The sequence below is a fragment of the Haliotis asinina genome, chromosome 2 (assembly GCF_037392515.1).
Source record: "Haliotis asinina isolate JCU_RB_2024 chromosome 2, JCU_Hal_asi_v2, whole genome shotgun sequence".
Taxonomy (NCBI): domain Eukaryota; kingdom Metazoa; phylum Mollusca; class Gastropoda; order Lepetellida; family Haliotidae; genus Haliotis; species Haliotis asinina.
Window position 1 is genome coordinate 12161399 of NC_090281.1, and position 20537 is coordinate 12181935.

The 20537-nt window shown below is 44.5% G+C and overlaps 1 protein-coding gene across 1 annotated transcript in view; it reads right to left on the reverse strand.

Annotated features, from left to right (window-relative positions):
- Positions 1-20537, reverse strand: part of LOC137273237 (coiled-coil domain-containing protein 18-like) — a 73331-nt gene that overhangs the window by 19004 nt on the left and 33790 nt on the right. The window contains exons 10-15 of the mRNA XM_067805749.1: positions 18848-19026; positions 18145-18281; positions 12753-12973; positions 11671-11922; positions 11193-11327; positions 10259-10453 (exon numbers count right to left, since the gene is read on the reverse strand). Of these exons, the coding sequence (XP_067661850.1) occupies positions 10259-10453; positions 11193-11327; positions 11671-11922; positions 12753-12973; positions 18145-18281; positions 18848-19026 (1119 nt within the window). The remainder of the gene's footprint in view (positions 1-10258; positions 10454-11192; positions 11328-11670; positions 11923-12752; positions 12974-18144; positions 18282-18847; positions 19027-20537) is intronic.

Below are 20537 nucleotides of genomic sequence, written 5' to 3' on the forward strand. Positions count from 1 at the left end.
ATGTACATTACAAGTAACAGTCCATATATATGGCGCTCCCAACCATGGCGCTATGTACATTACAAGTAACAGTCCACATATATGGCGCTCCCAACCATGGCACTATGTACAATACAAGTAACAGTCCATATATATGGCGCTCCCAACCATGGCACTACGTACATTACAAGTAACAGTCCATATATATGGCGCTCCCAACCATGGCGCTATGTACATTACAAGTAACAGTCCATATATATGGCGCTCCCAACCATGGCGCTATGTACATTACAAGTAACAGTCCACATATATGGCGCTCCCAACCATGGCGCTATGTACATTACAAGTAACAGTCCACATATATGGCGCTCCCAACCATGGCGCTATGTACATTACAAGTAACAGTCCACATATATGGCGCTCCCAACCATGGCGCTATGTACATTACAAGTAACAGTCCACATATATGGCGCTCCCAACCATGGCGCTATGTACATTACAAGTAACAGTCCATATATATGGCGCTCCCAACCATGGCGCTATGCGCATTACCAGTAATAGTCCATATATATGGCGCTCCCAACCATGGCGCTATGTGCATTACCAGTAATAGTCCATATATATGGCGCTCCCAACCATGGCGCTAAGTGCATTACCAGTAATAGTTCACATATATGGCGCTCCCAACCATGGCGCTATGTACATTACAAGTAACAGTCCATATATATGGCGCTCCCAACCATGGCACTATGTACATTACAAGTAACAGTCCACATATATGGCGCTCCCAACCATGGCACTATGTACATTACAAGTAACAGTCTATATATATGGCGCTCCCAACCATGGCACTATGTACATTACAAGTAACAGTCCATATATATGGCGCTCCCAACCATGGCACTATGTACATTACAATTAACAGTCCACATATATGGCGCTCCCAACCATGGCACTATGTACATTACAAGTAACAGTTCACATATATGGCGCTCCCAACCATGGCACTATGTACATTACAAGTAACAGTCCACATATATGGCGCTCCCAACCATGGCACTATGTACATTACAAGTAACAGTCCATATATATGGCGCTCCCAACCATGGCGCTATGTACATTACAAGTAACAGTCCATATATATGGCGCTCCCAACCATGGCACTATGTACAATACAAGTAACAGTCCACATATATGGCGCTCCCAACCATGGCACTATGTACATTACAAGTAACAGTCCATATATATGGCGCTCCCAACCATGGCACTACGTACATTACAAGTAACAGTCCATATATATGGCGCTCCCAACCATGGCGCTATGTACATTACAAGTAACAGTCCACATATATGGCGCTCCCAACCATGGCGCTATGTACATTACAAGTAACAGTCCACATATATGGCGCTCCCAACCATGGCGCTATGTACATTACAAGTAACAGTCCACATATATGGCGCTCCCAACCATGGCGCTATGTACATTACAAGTAACAGTCCACATATATGGCGCTCCCAACCATGGCGCTATGTACATTACAAGTAACAGTCCACATATATGGCGCTCCCAACCATGGCGCTATGTACATTACAAGTAACAGTCCATATATATGGCGCTCCCAACCATGGCGCTATGCGCATTACCAGTAATAGTCCATATATATGGCGCTCCCAACCATGGCGCTATGTGCATTACCAGTAATAGTCCATATATATGGCGCTCCCAACCATGGCGCTAAGTGCATTACCAGTAATAGTTCACATATATGGCGCTCCCAACCATGGCGCTATGTACATTACAAGTAACAGTCCATATATATGGCGCTCCCAACCATGGCACTATGTACATTACAAGTAACAGTCCACATATATGGCGCTCCCAACCATGGCACTATGTACATTACAAGTAACAGTCTATATATATGGCGCTCCCAACCATGGCACTATGTACATTACAAGTAACAGTCCACATATATGGCGCTCCCAACCATGGCACTATGTACATTACAAGTAACAGTCTATATATATGGCGCTCCCAACCATGGCACTATGTACATTACAATTAACAGTCCACATATATGGCGCTCCCAACCATGGCGCTATGTACATTACAAGTAACAGTCCATATATATGGCGCTCCCAACCATGGCACTATGTACATTACAAGTAACAGTCCATATATATGGCGCTCCCAACCATGGCGCTATGTACATTACAAGTAACAGTCCATATATATGGCGCTCCCAACCATGGCACTATGTACATTACAAGTAACAGTCCATATATATGGCGCTCCCAACCATGGCACTATGTACATTACAAGTAACAGTCCATATATATGGCGCTCCCAACCATGGCGCTATGTACATTACAAGTAACAGTCCATATATATGGCGCTCCCAACCATGGCACTATGTACAATACAAGTAACAGTCCACATATATGGCGCTCCCAACCATGGCACTATGTACATTACAAGTAACAGTCCATATATATGGCGCTCCCAACCATGGCACTACGTACATTACAAGTAACAGTCCATATATATGGCGCTCCCAACCATGGCGCTATGTACATTACAAGTAACAGTCCATATATATGGCGCTCCCAACCATGGCGCTATGTACATTACAAGTAACAGTCCACATATATGGCGCTCCCAACCATGGCGCTATGTACATTACAAGTAACAGTCCACATATATGGCGCTCCCAACCATGGCGCTATGTACATTACAAGTAACAGTCCACATATATGGCGCTCCCAACCATGGCGCTATGTACATTACAAGTAACAGTCCACATATATGGCGCTCCCAACCATGGCGCTATGTACATTACAAGTAACAGTCCATATATATGGCGCTCCCAACCATGGCGCTATGCGCATTACCAGTAATAGTCCATATATATGGCGCTCCCAACCATGGCGCTATGTGCATTACCAGTAATAGTCCATATATATGGCGCTCCCAACCATGGCGCTAAGTGCATTACCAGTAATAGTTCACATATATGGCGCTCCCAACCATGGCGCTATGTACATTACAAGTAACAGTCCATATATATGGCGCTCCCAACCATGGCACTATGTACATTACAAGTAACAGTCCACATATATGGCGCTCCCAACCATGGCACTATGTACATTACAAGTAACAGTCTATATATATGGCGCTCCCAACCATGGCACTATGTACATTACAAGTAACAGTCCATATATATGGCGCTCCCAACCATGGCACTATGTACATTACAATTAACAGTCCACATATATGGCGCTCCCAACCATGGCACTATGTACATTACAAGTAACAGTCCACATATATGGCGCTCCCAACCATGGCACTATGTACATTACAAGTAACAGTCCACATATATGGCGCTCCCAACCATGGCACTATGTACATTACAAGTAACAGTCCATATATATGGCGCTCCCAACCATGGCGCTATGTACATTACAAGTAACAGTCCATATATATGGCGCTCCCAACCATGGCACTATGTACAATACAAGTAACAGTCCACATATATGGCGCTCCCAACCATGGCACTATGTACATTACAAGTAACAGTCCATATATATGGCGCTCCCAACCATGGCGCTAAGTGCATTACCAGTAATAGTTCACATATATGGCGCTCCCAACCATGGCGCTATGTACATTACAAGTAACAGTCCATATATATGGCGCTCCCAACCATGGCACTATGTACATTACAAGTAACAGTCCACATATATGGCGCTCCCAACCATGGCACTATGTACATTACAAGTAACAGTCTATATATATGGCGCTCCCAACCATGGCACTATGTACATTACAAGTAACAGTCCATATATATGGCGCTCCCAACCATGGCACTATGTACATTACAATTAACAGTCCACATATATGGCGCTCCCAACCATGGCACTATGTACATTACAAGTAACAGTCCACATATATGGCGCTCCCAACCATGGCACTATGTACATTACAAGTAACAGTCCACATATATGGCGCTCCCAACCATGGCACTATGTACATTACAAGTAACAGTCCATATATATGGCGCTCCCAACCATGGCGCTATGTACATTACAAGTAACAGTCCATATATATGGCGCTCCCAACCATGGCACTATGTACAATACAAGTAACAGTCCACATATATGGCGCTCCCAACCATGGCACTATGTACATTACAAGTAACAGTCCATATATATGGCGCTCCCAACCATGGCACTACGTACATTACAAGTAACAGTCCATATATATGGCGCTCCCAACCATGGCGCTATGTACATTACAAGTAACAGTCCACATATATGGCGCTCCCAACCATGGCGCTATGTACATTACAAGTAACAGTCCACATATATGGCGCTCCCAACCATGGCGCTATGTACATTACAAGTAACAGTCCACATATATGGCGCTCCCAACCATGGCGCTATGTACATTACAAGTAACAGTCCACATATATGGCGCTCCCAACCATGGCGCTATGTACATTACAAGTAACAGTCCACATATATGGCGCTCCCAACCATGGCGCTATGTACATTACAAGTAACAGTCCATATATATGGCGCTCCCAACCATGGCGCTATGCGCATTACCAGTAATAGTCCATATATATGGCGCTCCCAACCATGGCGCTATGTGCATTACCAGTAATAGTCCATATATATGGCGCTCCCAACCATGGCGCTAAGTGCATTACCAGTAATAGTTCACATATATGGCGCTCCCAACCATGGCGCTATGTACATTACAAGTAACAGTCCATATATATGGCGCTCCCAACCATGGCACTATGTACATTACAAGTAACAGTCCACATATATGGCGCTCCCAACCATGGCACTATGTACATTACAAGTAACAGTCTATATATATGGCGCTCCCAACCATGGCACTATGTACATTACAAGTAACAGTCCACATATATGGCGCTCCCAACCATGGCACTATGTACATTACAAGTAACAGTCCATATATATGGCGCTCCCAACCATGGCACTATGTACATTACAATTAACAGTCCACATATATGGCGCTCCCAACCATGGCGCTATGTACATTACAAGTAACAGTCCATATATATGGCGCTCCCAACCATGGCACTATGTACATTACAAGTAACAGTCCATATATATGGCGCTCCCAACCATGGCGCTATGTACATTACAAGTAACAGTCCATATATATGGCGCTCCCAACCATGGCACTATGTACATTACAAGTAACAGTCCATATATATGGCGCTCCCAACCATGGCACTATGTACATTACAAGTAACAGTCCATATATATGGCGCTCCCAACCATGGCGCTATGTACATTACAAGTAACAGTCCATATATATGGCGCTCCCAACCATGGCACTATGTACAATACAAGTAACAGTCCACATATATGGCGCTCCCAACCATGGCACTATGTACATTACAAGTAACAGTCCATATATATGGCGCTCCCAACCATGGCACTACGTACATTACAAGTAACAGTCCATATATATGGCGCTCCCAACCATGGCGCTATGTACATTACAAGTAACAGTCCATATATATGGCGCTCCCAACCATGGCGCTATGTACATTACAAGTAACAGTCCACATATATGGCGCTCCCAACCATGGCGCTATGTACATTACAAGTAACAGTCCACATATATGGCGCTCCCAACCATGGCGCTATGTACATTACAAGTAACAGTCCACATATATGGCGCTCCCAACCATGGCGCTATGTACATTACAAGTAACAGTCCACATATATGGCGCTCCCAACCATGGCGCTATGTACATTACAAGTAACAGTCCATATATATGGCGCTCCCAACCATGGCGCTATGCGCATTACCAGTAATAGTCCATATATATGGCGCTCCCAACCATGGCGCTATGTGCATTACCAGTAATAGTCCATATATATGGCGCTCCCAACCATGGCGCTAAGTGCATTACCAGTAATAGTTCACATATATGGCGCTCCCAACCATGGCGCTATGTACATTACAAGTAACAGTCCATATATATGGCGCTCCCAACCATGGCACTATGTACATTACAAGTAACAGTCCACATATATGGCGCTCCCAACCATGGCACTATGTACATTACAAGTAACAGTCTATATATATGGCGCTCCCAACCATGGCACTATGTACATTACAAGTAACAGTCCATATATATGGCGCTCCCAACCATGGCACTATGTACATTACAATTAACAGTCCACATATATGGCGCTCCCAACCATGGCACTATGTACATTACAAGTAACAGTCCACATATATGGCGCTCCCAACCATGGCACTATGTACATTACAAGTAACAGTCCACATATATGGCGCTCCCAACCATGGCACTATGTACATTACAAGTAACAGTCCATATATATGGCGCTCCCAACCATGGCGCTATGTACATTACAAGTAACAGTCCATATATATGGCGCTCCCAACCATGGCACTATGTACAATACAAGTAACAGTCCACATATATGGCGCTCCCAACCATGGCACTATGTACATTACAAGTAACAGTCCATATATATGGCGCTCCCAACCATGGCACTACGTACATTACAAGTAACAGTCCATATATATGGCGCTCCCAACCATGGCGCTATGTACATTACAAGTAACAGTCCACATATATGGCGCTCCCAACCATGGCGCTATGTACATTACAAGTAACAGTCCACATATATGGCGCTCCCAACCATGGCGCTATGTACATTACAAGTAACAGTCCACATATATGGCGCTCCCAACCATGGCGCTATGTACATTACAAGTAACAGTCCACATATATGGCGCTCCCAACCATGGCGCTATGTACATTACAAGTAACAGTCCACATATATGGCGCTCCCAACCATGGCGCTATGTACATTACAAGTAACAGTCCATATATATGGCGCTCCCAACCATGGCGCTATGCGCATTACCAGTAATAGTCCATATATATGGCGCTCCCAACCATGGCGCTATGTGCATTACCAGTAATAGTCCATATATATGGCGCTCCCAACCATGGCGCTAAGTGCATTACCAGTAATAGTTCACATATATGGCGCTCCCAACCATGGCGCTATGTACATTACAAGTAACAGTCCATATATATGGCGCTCCCAACCATGGCACTATGTACATTACAAGTAACAGTCCACATATATGGCGCTCCCAACCATGGCACTATGTACATTACAAGTAACAGTCTATATATATGGCGCTCCCAACCATGGCACTATGTACATTACAAGTAACAGTCCACATATATGGCGCTCCCAACCATGGCACTATGTACATTACAAGTAACAGTCTATATATATGGCGCTCCCAACCATGGCACTATGTACATTACAATTAACAGTCCACATATATGGCGCTCCCAACCATGGCGCTATGTACATTACAAGTAACAGTCCATATATATGGCGCTCCCAACCATGGCACTATGTACATTACAAGTAACAGTCCATATATATGGCGCTCCCAACCATGGCGCTATGTACATTACAAGTAACAGTCCATATATATGGCGCTCCCAACCATGGCACTATGTACAATACAAGTAACAGTCCACATATATGGCGCTCCCAACCATGGCACTATGTACATTACAAGTAACAGTCCATATATATGGCGCTCCCAACCATGGCACTACGTACATTACAAGTAACAGTCCATATATATGGCGCTCCCAACCATGGCGCTATGTACATTACAAGTAACAGTCCATATATATGGCGCTCCCAACCATGGCGCTATGTACATTACAAGTAACAGTCCACATATATGGCGCTCCCAACCATGGCGCTATGTACATTACAAGTAACAGTCCACATATATGGCGCTCCCAACCATGGCGCTATGTACATTACAAGTAACAGTCCACATATATGGCGCTCCCAACCATGGCGCTATGTACATTACAAGTAACAGTCCACATATATGGCGCTCCCAACCATGGCGCTATGTACATTACAAGTAACAGTCCATATATATGGCGCTCCCAACCATGGCGCTATGCGCATTACCAGTAATAGTCCATATATATGGCGCTCCCAACCATGGCGCTATGTGCATTACCAGTAATAGTCCATATATATGGCGCTCCCAACCATGGCGCTAAGTGCATTACCAGTAATAGTTCACATATATGGCGCTCCCAACCATGGCGCTATGTACATTACAAGTAACAGTCCATATATATGGCGCTCCCAACCATGGCACTATGTACATTACAAGTAACAGTCCACATATATGGCGCTCCCAACCATGGCACTATGTACATTACAAGTAACAGTCTATATATATGGCGCTCCCAACCATGGCACTATGTACATTACAAGTAACAGTCCATATATATGGCGCTCCCAACCATGGCACTATGTACATTACAATTAACAGTCCACATATATGGCGCTCCCAACCATGGCACTATGTACATTACAAGTAACAGTCCACATATATGGCGCTCCCAACCATGGCACTATGTACATTACAAGTAACAGTCTACATATATGGTGCTCCCAACCATGGCACTATGTACATTACAAGTAACAGTCCACATATATGGCGCTCCCAACCATGGCACTATGTACATTACAAGTAACAGTCCACATATATGGCGCTCCCAACCATGGCACTATGTACATTACAAGTAACAGTCCACATATATGGCGCTCCCAACCATGGCGTTATGTACATTACAAGTAACAGTCCACATATATGGCGCTCCCAACCATGGCACTATGTACATTACAAGTAACAGTCCACATATATGGCGCTCCCAACCATGGCGCTATGTGCATTACAAGTAACAGTCCATATATATGGCGCTCCCAACCATGGCGCTATGTGCATTACCAGTAATAGTTCACATATATGGCGCTCCCAACCATGGCGCTATGTACATTACAAGTAACAGTCCATATATATGGCGCTCCCAACCATGGCGCTATGTACATTACAAGTAACAGTCCATATATATGGCGCTCCCAACCATGGCGCTATGTACATTACAAGTAACAGTCCATATATATGGCGCTCCCAACCATGGCGCTATGTACATTACAAGTAACAGTCCATATATATGGCGCTCCCAACCATGGCGCTATGTACATTACAAGTAACAGTCCATATATATGGCGCTCCCAACCATGGCGCTATGTACATTACAAGTAACAGTCCATATATATGGCGCTCCCAACCATGGCGCTATGTACATTACAAGTAACAGTCCACATATATGGCGCTCCCAACCATGGCGCTATGTACATTACAAGTAACAGTCCATATATATGGCGCTCCCAACCATGGCGCTATGTACATTACAAGTAACAGTCCATATATATGGCGCTCCCAACCATGGCGCTATGTGCATTACCAGTAATAGTTCACATATATGGCGCTCCCAACCATGGCGCTATGTACATTACAAGTAACAGTCCATATATATGGCGCTCCCAACCATGGCGCTATGTACATTACAAGTAACAGTCCACATATATGGCGCTCCCAACCATGGCACTATGTACATTACAAGTAACAGTCCATATATATGGCGCTCCCAACCATGGCACTATGTACATTACAAGTAACAGTCCATATATATGGCGCTCCCAACCATGGCGCTATGTGCATTACCAGTAATAGTCCACATGTATGGTGCTCCCAACCATGGCACTATGTACATTACAAGTAACAGTCCATATATATGGCGCTCCCAACCATGGCGCTATGTGCATTACCAGTAATAGTTCACATATATGGCGCTCCCAACCATGGCGCTATGTGCATTACCAGTAATAGTTCACATATATGGCGCTCCCAAACATGGCGCTAAGTACATTATTAGAAATAGTGTACACATATGGCACTCCCAACCATGGCGCTATGTACATTACTAGCAATAGTCCACATGTATGGTGCTCCCACCCATGGCGCTATGTACATTACTAGAAATAGTCTACATATATGGCGCTCCCACCCAAGGCGCTATGTACATTACTAGCAATAGTCCACATTTATGGTGCTCCTACCCATGGCGCTATGTACAATGCTATCCACGGTCATAGGACACTTTTGTACTTTTCGATACTTTTTCAACTCCCTGGGGACCATACTGGCAGATGCCTTACCACTGCACTATTGCACTCCAAAGAGATCCATATACTCCAATCTGTTCTCATGACAAACATAGAGTAACATGGACCTGCTGAACATCCAAAGTCAGTGATTCCAGGTCTGTGAAAGTAATGTAAAACCTCTCACCCTCTGATCTCTGTTTGCTATCTCTCTGTCAAACTTGTCCTTGGCCTCCTCCAGGGTGTTAAGGTAGCTCCTGATCTCCTCCTTACATAGCAACAGAGCTGACTCCAGCTGCTTCACCTGACTGTTGCCCTCTGTGGCACGCTCCTCTAGATTCCACAGGGCTTGCTGGCTCTCTTGTGTCTGGGAACTCAGCTCCTGCAGTCAGTGCAGCAAGCATTGAGGTTCAGGACAATTTCTGATATCTCAGCCTGTCAGCCCAATCTTGTAGGAAAGTCAAATTTTGTAAGAAGGCTGACATAACGTCCAGCATAACCCATGAGCACAGATAAGGTGTATGAACAGATAATAATAATAGATCATAATATGAGAAATCTGTAGAATTTTAAGGGAGGCAACTCTGAGAAGTCTCTTCCTCCCATTCCTTATAGACCAGCAGAATATATACAACCATGAGAAGAGTTCTATGGATATACAACTTCTTCAATGTTAATACGAGCAATATTTCAGCAGAGCTACCAACACCATTATCTAGCAAGTGATCTTTTCATGAAGCAACCTTTACTAAGGTTAAACTAAGTCCCATTCTTTAACACTGGACTAAGGTTACCTTAGTGACTTACGATCACCTTAGCAGTTTGTGGAAGCAGCCTGCCAGGATGTCTAGCCTTAGTACCAACCTGCTGACCAGTGGAAGTACACAGAGGATGTTAAGCCATAAAGAAGCTGTATTCAGTGTTAGATTTGGGTGAAATTTTGAGTGGGTCCAAATTGATGAAAATAATGTTTCTGGACCCCCTCCAATGTTAAATAGATGGGCAAATGTAAAATAGAGGGGGCCCTCACTGAATTTGATGAGTCAAAACACTCCAAAACCCTCTCTTGAGCCTACACTGTGTATTACAGCCACTTTGTTCGGCTGTGATTCTTAACTCACCTCCCTGCTTTCCTGCAGCTTAAGCTCCAGGTGCTGACAGTGCACCGACTTGGTGGACACCTCCTCCCTCAACCCAGCAACCTGATGCTCATACTCTGACATTTTACGCCCAGTCTTCTCTAACTCATTCTGAAGCTGAAAGACATAAACTAGTAAACATTTGGATGCTGTGATCCCTTCATTCCTCTATGAATTGTAATTGTATTCAAGCCATATGATGGAGTGTTCCATAGATTTGAAAGAAAGGCAAGAACTGACACATGCGTCAGATGTTTACCACTTTTTAGGACAGGTATTACAAACCTTGAATCTGTTTCAAGGCAAAGAAAGATCTGAACCAGTAATCACAGGCTTCTAGCATGCCAAGGGAACATGCGCCCATGCTCATCCATGCCCCAAGCTGGACTATGCTATGCTCAGTTTATTTAAACATGTCACTTGCATTTAGTAAATTGAAATATCAGGGGAGATAACTCACAATATCTATCTGCTTCTCATAATCACGGCAATGTTCCTGATGGAGCTGTTGTTTCTTGTCCTCGCTGCTTAGTTTCTTTCGTATCTCAGCCTGATGTGCTGCCACCTGGTGGCGGAGTTCATCTGCCTCCTCCTCCCGACTGATGACCTCTTCCTCCAGCTGCTTCATCCGAGCGATGTGGGCAGAGAACTCTCGCATCTTTTCGTCCAACTGTTCCTCCAGACTGCTCATCTGGGATGTCTTCTTTCGTAGCTGGTAATTGGGCCAAGCAAAACAATATAATACAAACTCATCCAAGTAAAGTATTTTTCAGACACAGATTACATACTCATATTACTCAGACATTTCATGTATTGATAAACAATCCCTTTTTAAATCAAGTAGTTTCAGGAGTGGTGCAGCATGAAAAAAAATGCACTGTATTTGTTTGACCTCAAACACAAGAAGAATCCAAAAAGCCATTTGACTGCACAGACAAACACTTATCTGTGGCCATAACTTTTTGTTCAGAAAACTAGCGAAAAACAACGTTGGTAAAGAAATACATTATTATTAATTTTCTTCCTTAGGGGGTCCCTCCCATCTCTTCCCCGCAGTGTACCCCACCAGACACCCTTGACCCTCAATGAGCCTGAAACTACTGCCTCTCTGGGAAGGGGATATATATGTTAATGGTGTTTCACTAAACCATGATTATAACAGACTCAAAGTGGGTCACTCACATCTCTTCCCTGCACAGTCTCCCAACCCTACCCCCACCCCACCTTGGCTCTCAGTGAGTAAATGAAAATATACAGCATGTGGCTGGGACAAACTCTACCAAAGTTTGCTTATTAGTTTGTTTTAAGGTTGTTCCTTACAGATCTAGATGACTGTATACTGACATAATGATAATAATAAAGTAAACTTATAATGCACAGAATCTCCAGGCACTAAGTGCCTGCTCTATGCACTACAGAATATGTACAAATGCATTGTCATTGGATGTATTATACATTGTAGAGTCTTTTGAAGAAATATGAAGACATGCTGATTAACTGATGTGACAGCTGTCTGGCCTGAATGATGGTGTGTGAACTCACCTCTCTCTCCAAGTTGCTGATCTCTGTACACTTCCTGTTGGCATCCTCCTGGAACTCGATGATCTGAGAGTTCCTCTGAGTGAGTCGTGCCTCCAAGGATAATGTCTGAGCATCCTTGTCTGACAGATCCCGTTTCATCTCGCAGAGCTGGGCAGCCAGTTTAGACCGGTCTGCCTCCAGCCGACTAAGCACACCTTCCATTTCCTGGCTTTTCAAACTTCCTGAAAGAAATGATGATGAGTGATTGAGTAAGAGTGAATGATTGGATGAAAGTAAATGGGTGAGAGAGTGAGTAATCGTGTGAAGGAGTGAGTAATTGGGTGAAAGACTGAATAAATGGGTGAGAGAGTAATAGGATGAGAAAGTGACTAATTGAGTGAAAGAGCAAGCAGCTGGGAGAGTGATCAATTGAGTGAGAGAGGGAATAATTGGGTGAGTGTGAATAATCGGTTGAGAGTATTTGGGTGAAAGAGTGAGTAATCGGGCAATTGAGTGAGAGAGTAATTGTGAGAAGTGAGTAATCGGGTGAGAAAGTGAGTAATCAAATGCGAGAGTGAGTACGTGTGAAAGAATGAATAATCAGGTGAGAGTGAGTAACTGGGTGAGAGAGTGAATAACTGGGTGAGGGAGAGAGTAATAGGGTGAAAAACTGAGTCATTGTGTGAGAAAATGAGTAATTGGGTGAAAGAGTGAGCATTTGGGTGAGTGAGTGAATAACTGAGTGAGAGATGAAATAAATGGGTGAGTACATGGGTGAAAGTGATTAATCAGGTGAAAGTAACTGGGTGAGTGTATAATTGCGTGAGAGTAATTGGGTGAGAAAGTGAGTAATCAAATGAAACAGTGTGTAATTGTGTGAAAGACTGGTGAAAGAGTAATTCTGACTAATTCTGAGTGACATATTGGTTGAGAGAGTTGTTAAAATCTAAATATTTTAGATATTTAAATACTTACCTTACCATAGGTCTATAGCATATTACCTCAAGCCTCGCTTAGTAGGAGATCTGACAGAGTTGAATTGCTATTCAATCTTGAATGGCTATCTCACAATCGACAACTGTCATGATACAGAAGTACTGACTCCACGAGAACTTCACTGTTACTTCTAGGTCCGAAGAGTCTGTAGTGGGGAGGAGCATCCAGCGTTGGAAGGGACTAACTGCCCTATGGTAAGGTAAGTATTTAAATATCTAAAATATTTAGATTTTACATTTTTTACTTACCTTACCATAGGTCTATAGCATATAGATACAACAGAAAGGTTGGTGGTGTATGAGGACCAACAACGTCCTAAGATCCCACATATGCGTTGGGGCAGCCGGACCATTACTGATTCACTGTACGCTGGTCTGCCGCACCAATCTCTCGTGAGGGTCCACTGGAACCAGAATCAGAGTAGTAGGTCACGTACTAACCACTGGAGGGGTACGTTACATTATCTCAGTACAAGACGAGTCAAGACAAGTACAAGACCCCCATAGACCAAGGTAAGTAAGATCATACCTATTGGGCGGACGGACGAGTGAGTTGCTGTGCTCCAATGCTCCAAAAGACTGTAGCCCCTCCATATCTTCCTTCCATCGCCAAGTCCCGCAAGTAATGGCTGTCAAATACTGTGAGGACCGCCAGAAGCATCCAGCCATAATGTCAAGAACTGTACAGTTCCTGTGCAGGGCCATAGTTGAGGCTAACGCTCGAATCTCATGCGGGTTGTTAGATGACAGGCGTGGAAGATTCTGTACGTCGTAAGCCGCCAGGATGGTCTGCCTCAACCATAAGGCTACTGTGTTCCTGGTGACTTCCCCTCAAGTCGTCATGGAAAAAGGCTGGAACAACCTTTCCCTGGTTGCCTGACGAGGAGAGGGCTTAAGGATATATGATCAGAGGGCCCGAACCGGACAGAGTAAGTGCTCTTCCCGATTCTCTGGTCCGATGATGGCAATCAGAGGGGGAATGGTGAATAACCTGTCTGGTTGACCTGGCAGCTGGTTCTTTGCCAGGAAATCCCCAAGAAGGCCCAAATGTACAGTACCACGTCTGGTCTGTTCAAACCGGACCCTAGTCACATCTAGTGTGTGAATTTCACTAGCTCACACTGCTGCAGCTAGCGCCAACAGAAACACCGTCTTCCTCATTAAGTTGTCAGATGATGCCCTGTCCACCAGCCCTAGATGTGACCTCTCAAGTGCTGTAGCACAATGTTCAGGTCACACACAGGCAGCTGGAACTTAACCTTTTGGTCCACCAACTTGAACGCCTTCAACATGGCAACCAGTCCCAGGATCTTCGTGACCTTCCTATCTCCTCTGACAGCTAACACTGCCCTTAAGTTTCCTTGAGCACCATAAAAGCTCCGCCAGAAACTGGGGTGACACTAACAACGGGTCCTGTGACTTCTGAGCACAGAACTTTTCAAATGTAGCCCACTTGCCATCATAGAGTGACTGAGTGGAAGCTCTGTGCACCCGGGTGATGATCTTCACCACTTGAGATGAGTACCTCTTGGCCCTCAGTTTTTTGCAAATGCTGTACAGATTTGCCCCAATAGGTCGTGAAGCACCTTCCCCAGCCACAGGAATGACGTCAAATGCTCCAACTGGGACTCGTTAACTTCAGTCAAGTCAACAGCCACCGCTGACGTTGTTGACGCTAGTGCCGAGACCAGCTTCAGGATACGCAGCAGTCTCCTCATCAATCGCTTGTATTCTGGAATCATGTACTTTATATGTGGAGTAGGAGGAAAGTCTCATAATGGCCTCATCTAACGCCGCCCTAGAGTCCACAAAATCAAGACTATGAACTTTATAGTCCTATTTCTTCGACCTGACTGCACTAATGGTGGAATATAATGACAATTTGGCAAAGTCCTCGTTCAAGGAGGATATGGCATCAACCACCATGCCATATGTGGTGGAATCATCAACTCCAGCACAGCTCTGACATTCCTGGCGTTGTCCACACCTGCTGACAGGGAAGAGCAAGCTGGGAGTCTGTCAGCGATCCAATTACATACTGCAGAAAGCGGCAGCTACGAGCCCTCTTCATGCTCCACGTGAGCAGGGTCTTTCCCATAATTGGTGGGGGGGAAATACTGCTCCTCATCCACATCTGAAAATACGCCCAATTTACACTCCGGCGCCTGTTTCCTATGTGCCAACTGCTCCCTCTCCTACGATGGAGAGATCTGGAGATCTGGAGGAAGACTGGCGACGCCAACACACGCTTGATGAGCTGCTCTGGGGGCTTCTCGATCTAGATCTACTCACACCCGCATGCTCTGCTCTCACTCTGCTAGAACGCTCCTCGACCAGCTGCCTCTGTGCATCTTGATCTCTAGCGCTGGTGACAGTAATGTCCCCTCTAGGCGCTCCATACGCAGATGCGCCCAGCCCTTGCACCGATCTCATGTGTTCCTGCTGATTGAGATGCGCCCACAGACACCAGCGCCGGTAAACAGATGCGCTCCTCTCTCAGCGTCGCTGCAAAGTCCGGGACCAATGGTGGAACACTAGTAGTAGGAGCCGTCAGCTCCTGAGATGCGCCCGATGTAATCGAAGGGATAGGTACTAGCAATGATTGTAGAATCCGTTGTACCTCCGGGCGTCTGGCCTTGACAAGTCCTGACAAGTCCTGACAAGTCAGTGTCTGCAAAGCATCGGCTCCACTTTCCACGAAGCATCAGGCGCCGCCCCAGGCTTCTCCAGCACTGGCGGCAACTCCAGACAACAAGGCACTGACAATCCAGATCCTGATGAGGATGCAGGTGAACGGGACATCGTGCGTAACTTCTCCTCCTCCTCCTAACCACATCCAGGAAAACTTAAAACTCTGCCCTTGTACATGCCGCACAACGCTGCTCAAGGGTGCACAACACCATAGCACAATCTGGACACCTGGGGTGATGATCTTTGCTGGACTTCAGGCCTTTACACACCACGCACAAGTGTTGTGTCATACAAAACTATTGTAAAAAAAACGAAAACATAAACGTGACAATAAGGATAAATGAAAAACAACCCTTACCACGTAATGGACTGCTCCACTCGCACGTACAGCTTTGCAAATGACAAGTGAAATGGCTGCCCCTTTGATAGGGACAGCAAAAATACACTAGATACAGCAATGTGACAAAAAATGAAACACAAAAGCTTAAATACGGCAGATCAACAGAAACAAATCCGCCAACAAACAAAACCAATCCATGTAAAATTATGGAGGCAACATCAAAAATAGGAGACACACGACCGTGTCTCGTACAAGGTAGCCAACAAGTGTATAATAGCGAATTTATACCCTATAATCAACACAAAGATTGAAACATATTACCTACCCAAACACCAGTACTTATAAAAGGAATCAGTGTAAAAGCGTAGTATATCAAACTTTATTAGCTGAAAAAAAAGATAGCAACCCAAACAGTCTAGACAAGACGGCGCTTGAAATAAAAGTTAAGTTCTCGTGGAGTCTGTGCACATGCGCAATGGGGAGATCCAGTTACTTCCGTATCATGACAGTTGTCGATTGCGAGGTAGCTATTCAAGATTGAATAGCAATTCAACTGCGTCAGATCTCCTACTAAGCGAAGCTTGAGATAATATGCTATAGGCCTATGGTAAGGTAAGTAAAAAATTATAGAGCATGTAACTGGTAAGAGAGTGAGTAATCAGATGAAAGAGTGAGTAATTGGATGAGTGAATAATCGGGTGAGGATGAATAATGGAGTTAGAGAGAGTGAATAATGAGGTGAAAAAGCGAGTAATTGTGTGTGAGTGAATAATCAGGTGAAAGAGTAATTGTGTGAGAGAGTGAATACTTGGGTGAAAGTAATTGGGTGAGGGAGTGAGTAATCAGGTGAAAGAGTGAGTAACTGGGTGAGAGAGTGAAAAATCAGGTTAAAGAGGAATTGTGTGAGAGTGAGTAATTGGTGAGAGAGAATAACTGGATGAAAGAGTGAGTAATTGGAGGAGTGAGTGAATGAGTGTAATGCCATTGTGTACAGCAGTCCAGTTATATCATGTCTGTTAGGTGAGGCATCATGCTAGAGGATAGTCTAAGTGCTGATGTAAATCTCAGATGCTAACCACTTAGGCAAAACACATGAGCATGGGTGTGGTGCCAACAAACTGATAAACACAATAACAGTGAGCTTAGTTTTATGCCACACTCAGTCATATTTCAGGTATATGACGGTGGTCTGTAAATAATTAAGTCTGGACCAGACAATCCAGTGATCTACACAAAAAGAGCAAAACCAGGTCTGATCCATGATCTCAGGTTCCTGGAAATCCACGAAAGAAAAATCGGCACAGCAGCATTACAATCACCTGTGGTCCCTGACACAAAGTGACAAGGAATAGCAAGGATGCATGACAAGACAGGCAAGTTTACTCACCTTGTTGGTTCTTATCCATCATGGCTGACAGCTCTGCCCGTAAGCCTTCGATCATTGAAGCTGGGTTCTCTCTCTCTCGTGATTGAAGACATGTTTGTAGACGATGAATCTCGGCATCTTTCAGGGATAACTTTAGTCTGAAATCACAGTGATCTGTCTTAACATGTAAGCTCCTATATTCCATGACAGCAATTTGTGTCTGTGTATTACAGAAGTGGTTTCACAAAGTAATTTGAATCTTCTAGGATGCTCTATAGGAACACACACTTAAAGGGAGTTAACTGTGTTTGTTTGTCATTAAATCTGGACAGCTCTATGTTATAAAACACATACTGGTCTACCCAATAAAAAGACTGACATAGTATTAGATAACAATGTTTTAAGTAAGTGAGTGAGTGAGTGAGTGAGTGAGTGAGTGAGTGAGTGAGTGAGTGTTTAATGCTACTTTACCAGTTCTACAATGGTATGTTAGCACTCTTAGGAAAGGCAGGTTTTATTTACAATGTTGGTGAAACCAAAAAGAAAGGGTATGATGCTCATAAACAGGATCCAAGCAAACTAGGATGTGAATACACAATTATAGACTTCTGGTTTCAAAACTGAGTGGGCCATCCAGTTTCATGTCGTCTTTGTGAGAGGATTATCTGTGCTTTGCCAAAACCAACTTTAAAGACAAAGATACAAATTTGTGATATGATTTTACCTTAGATCTGTGAGTAAAGCCCTGGCACCCCCTCCACGGACAGTAGCGCCTGGCTGGGATTCAAACCCAGACCCAACAGTGTTACTCAAGCTGACTGCTGGCCCTGACTTGCTGTGTCTTCCTGGACTAGACATCTGATTCATGCTGGACATTCCACTATCATTGTTACTATTGTTGGCCTGTAACACAAAGATTGAATGTGGTTTTAGGCAGTCAGCAACATTACAGCTTAAATGAGGCCTGGATCAGATAAACCAAGGGTTGATAACATGAGTAACATCCCAGCTACAACGGCACACAATCAACCAAGTAATCGGACTCTACCAGTTGATATCACCCTGCTGATCAACTCAGGGATGGCAACAGGTAAAGGTGACTTAGGGGGTGAAGGGGGTCTTAGGACTGCAGGCCCCCAAAAGGGTCCAGGATCGATTGATTTTCGATGAAAAATTCCATCCCTGTCAACTGTGATATAGGTTCATCCTTGGATACAGGTTCCCACTCAGAATCATATAACCAGCACCATTCCTTTTGTATTAATATAACTGTTGCACAGACAAATCAGTTGATAACCTTTACCATTACAAGGACAGCAGATACTTTCGAATCAAATGTCAGCCCACCTCGATATGTGTATTACAAACAGTGTTAGACCTGTGAAGATCCGGGTTAGAATTGGTCTCAGCAACCCATGCTTGTTGCAGGAGGCGATTAATGGGACTGGGTGGCCAAGCTTGCTGACTTGGTTGACACGTGTCATAGATCGATGATCATGCTGCTGATCAGTGGGTTGTCTGGTCCAAATTATTTACAGACCACCGCCATCTAACTGGAATAATGCTGAGTGCGGCGTTGAACAACAAACAAATCATGTGAAACAATCATGTTTAGTAATTTGGTTGTCATTTTGGGAAAACATGTTTAGAAGGTCAAGTCCCCTGTTTCCCTTGTGATGCAGCCACTCATACTCATTCACTTAATTTCTGGAGCTACAGTACGCATTCCAAGATAGTCTAGCATGAGGCAAGATGTACGAGTAGCCACCCCAGTGACAAGAGCTTCCACTGACCCCTGTCTGTGAGAGCTGGAGCTAAAGTACGCATTCCAAGATAGTCTAGCATGAGGCAAGATGTACGAGTAGCCACCCCAGTGACAAGAGCTTTCACTGACCCCTGTCTGTGAGAGCTGGAGCTACAGTACGCATTCCAAGGTAGTCTAGCATGAGGCAAGATGTACGAGTAGCCACCCCAGTGACAAGAGCTTCCACTGACCCCTGTCTGTGAGAGCTGGAGCTACAGTACGCATTCCAAGATAGTCTAGCATGAGGCAAGATGTACGAGTAGCCACCCCAGTGACAAGAGCTTCCACTGACCCCTGTCTGTGAGAGCTGGAGCTACAGTACGCATTCCAAGATAGTCTAGCATGAGGCAAGATGTACGAGTAGCCACCCCAGTGACAAGAGCTTCCACTGACCCCTGTCTGTGAGAGCTGGAGCTACAGTACACATTCCAAGATAGTCTAGCATGAGGCAAGATGTACGAGTAGCCACCCCAGTGACAAGAGCTTCCACTGACCCCTGTCTGTGAGAGCTGGAGCTACAGTACGCATTCCAAGATAGTCTAGCATGAGGCAAGATGTACGAGTAGCCACCCCAGTGACAAGAGCTTCCACTGACCCCTGTCTGTGAGAG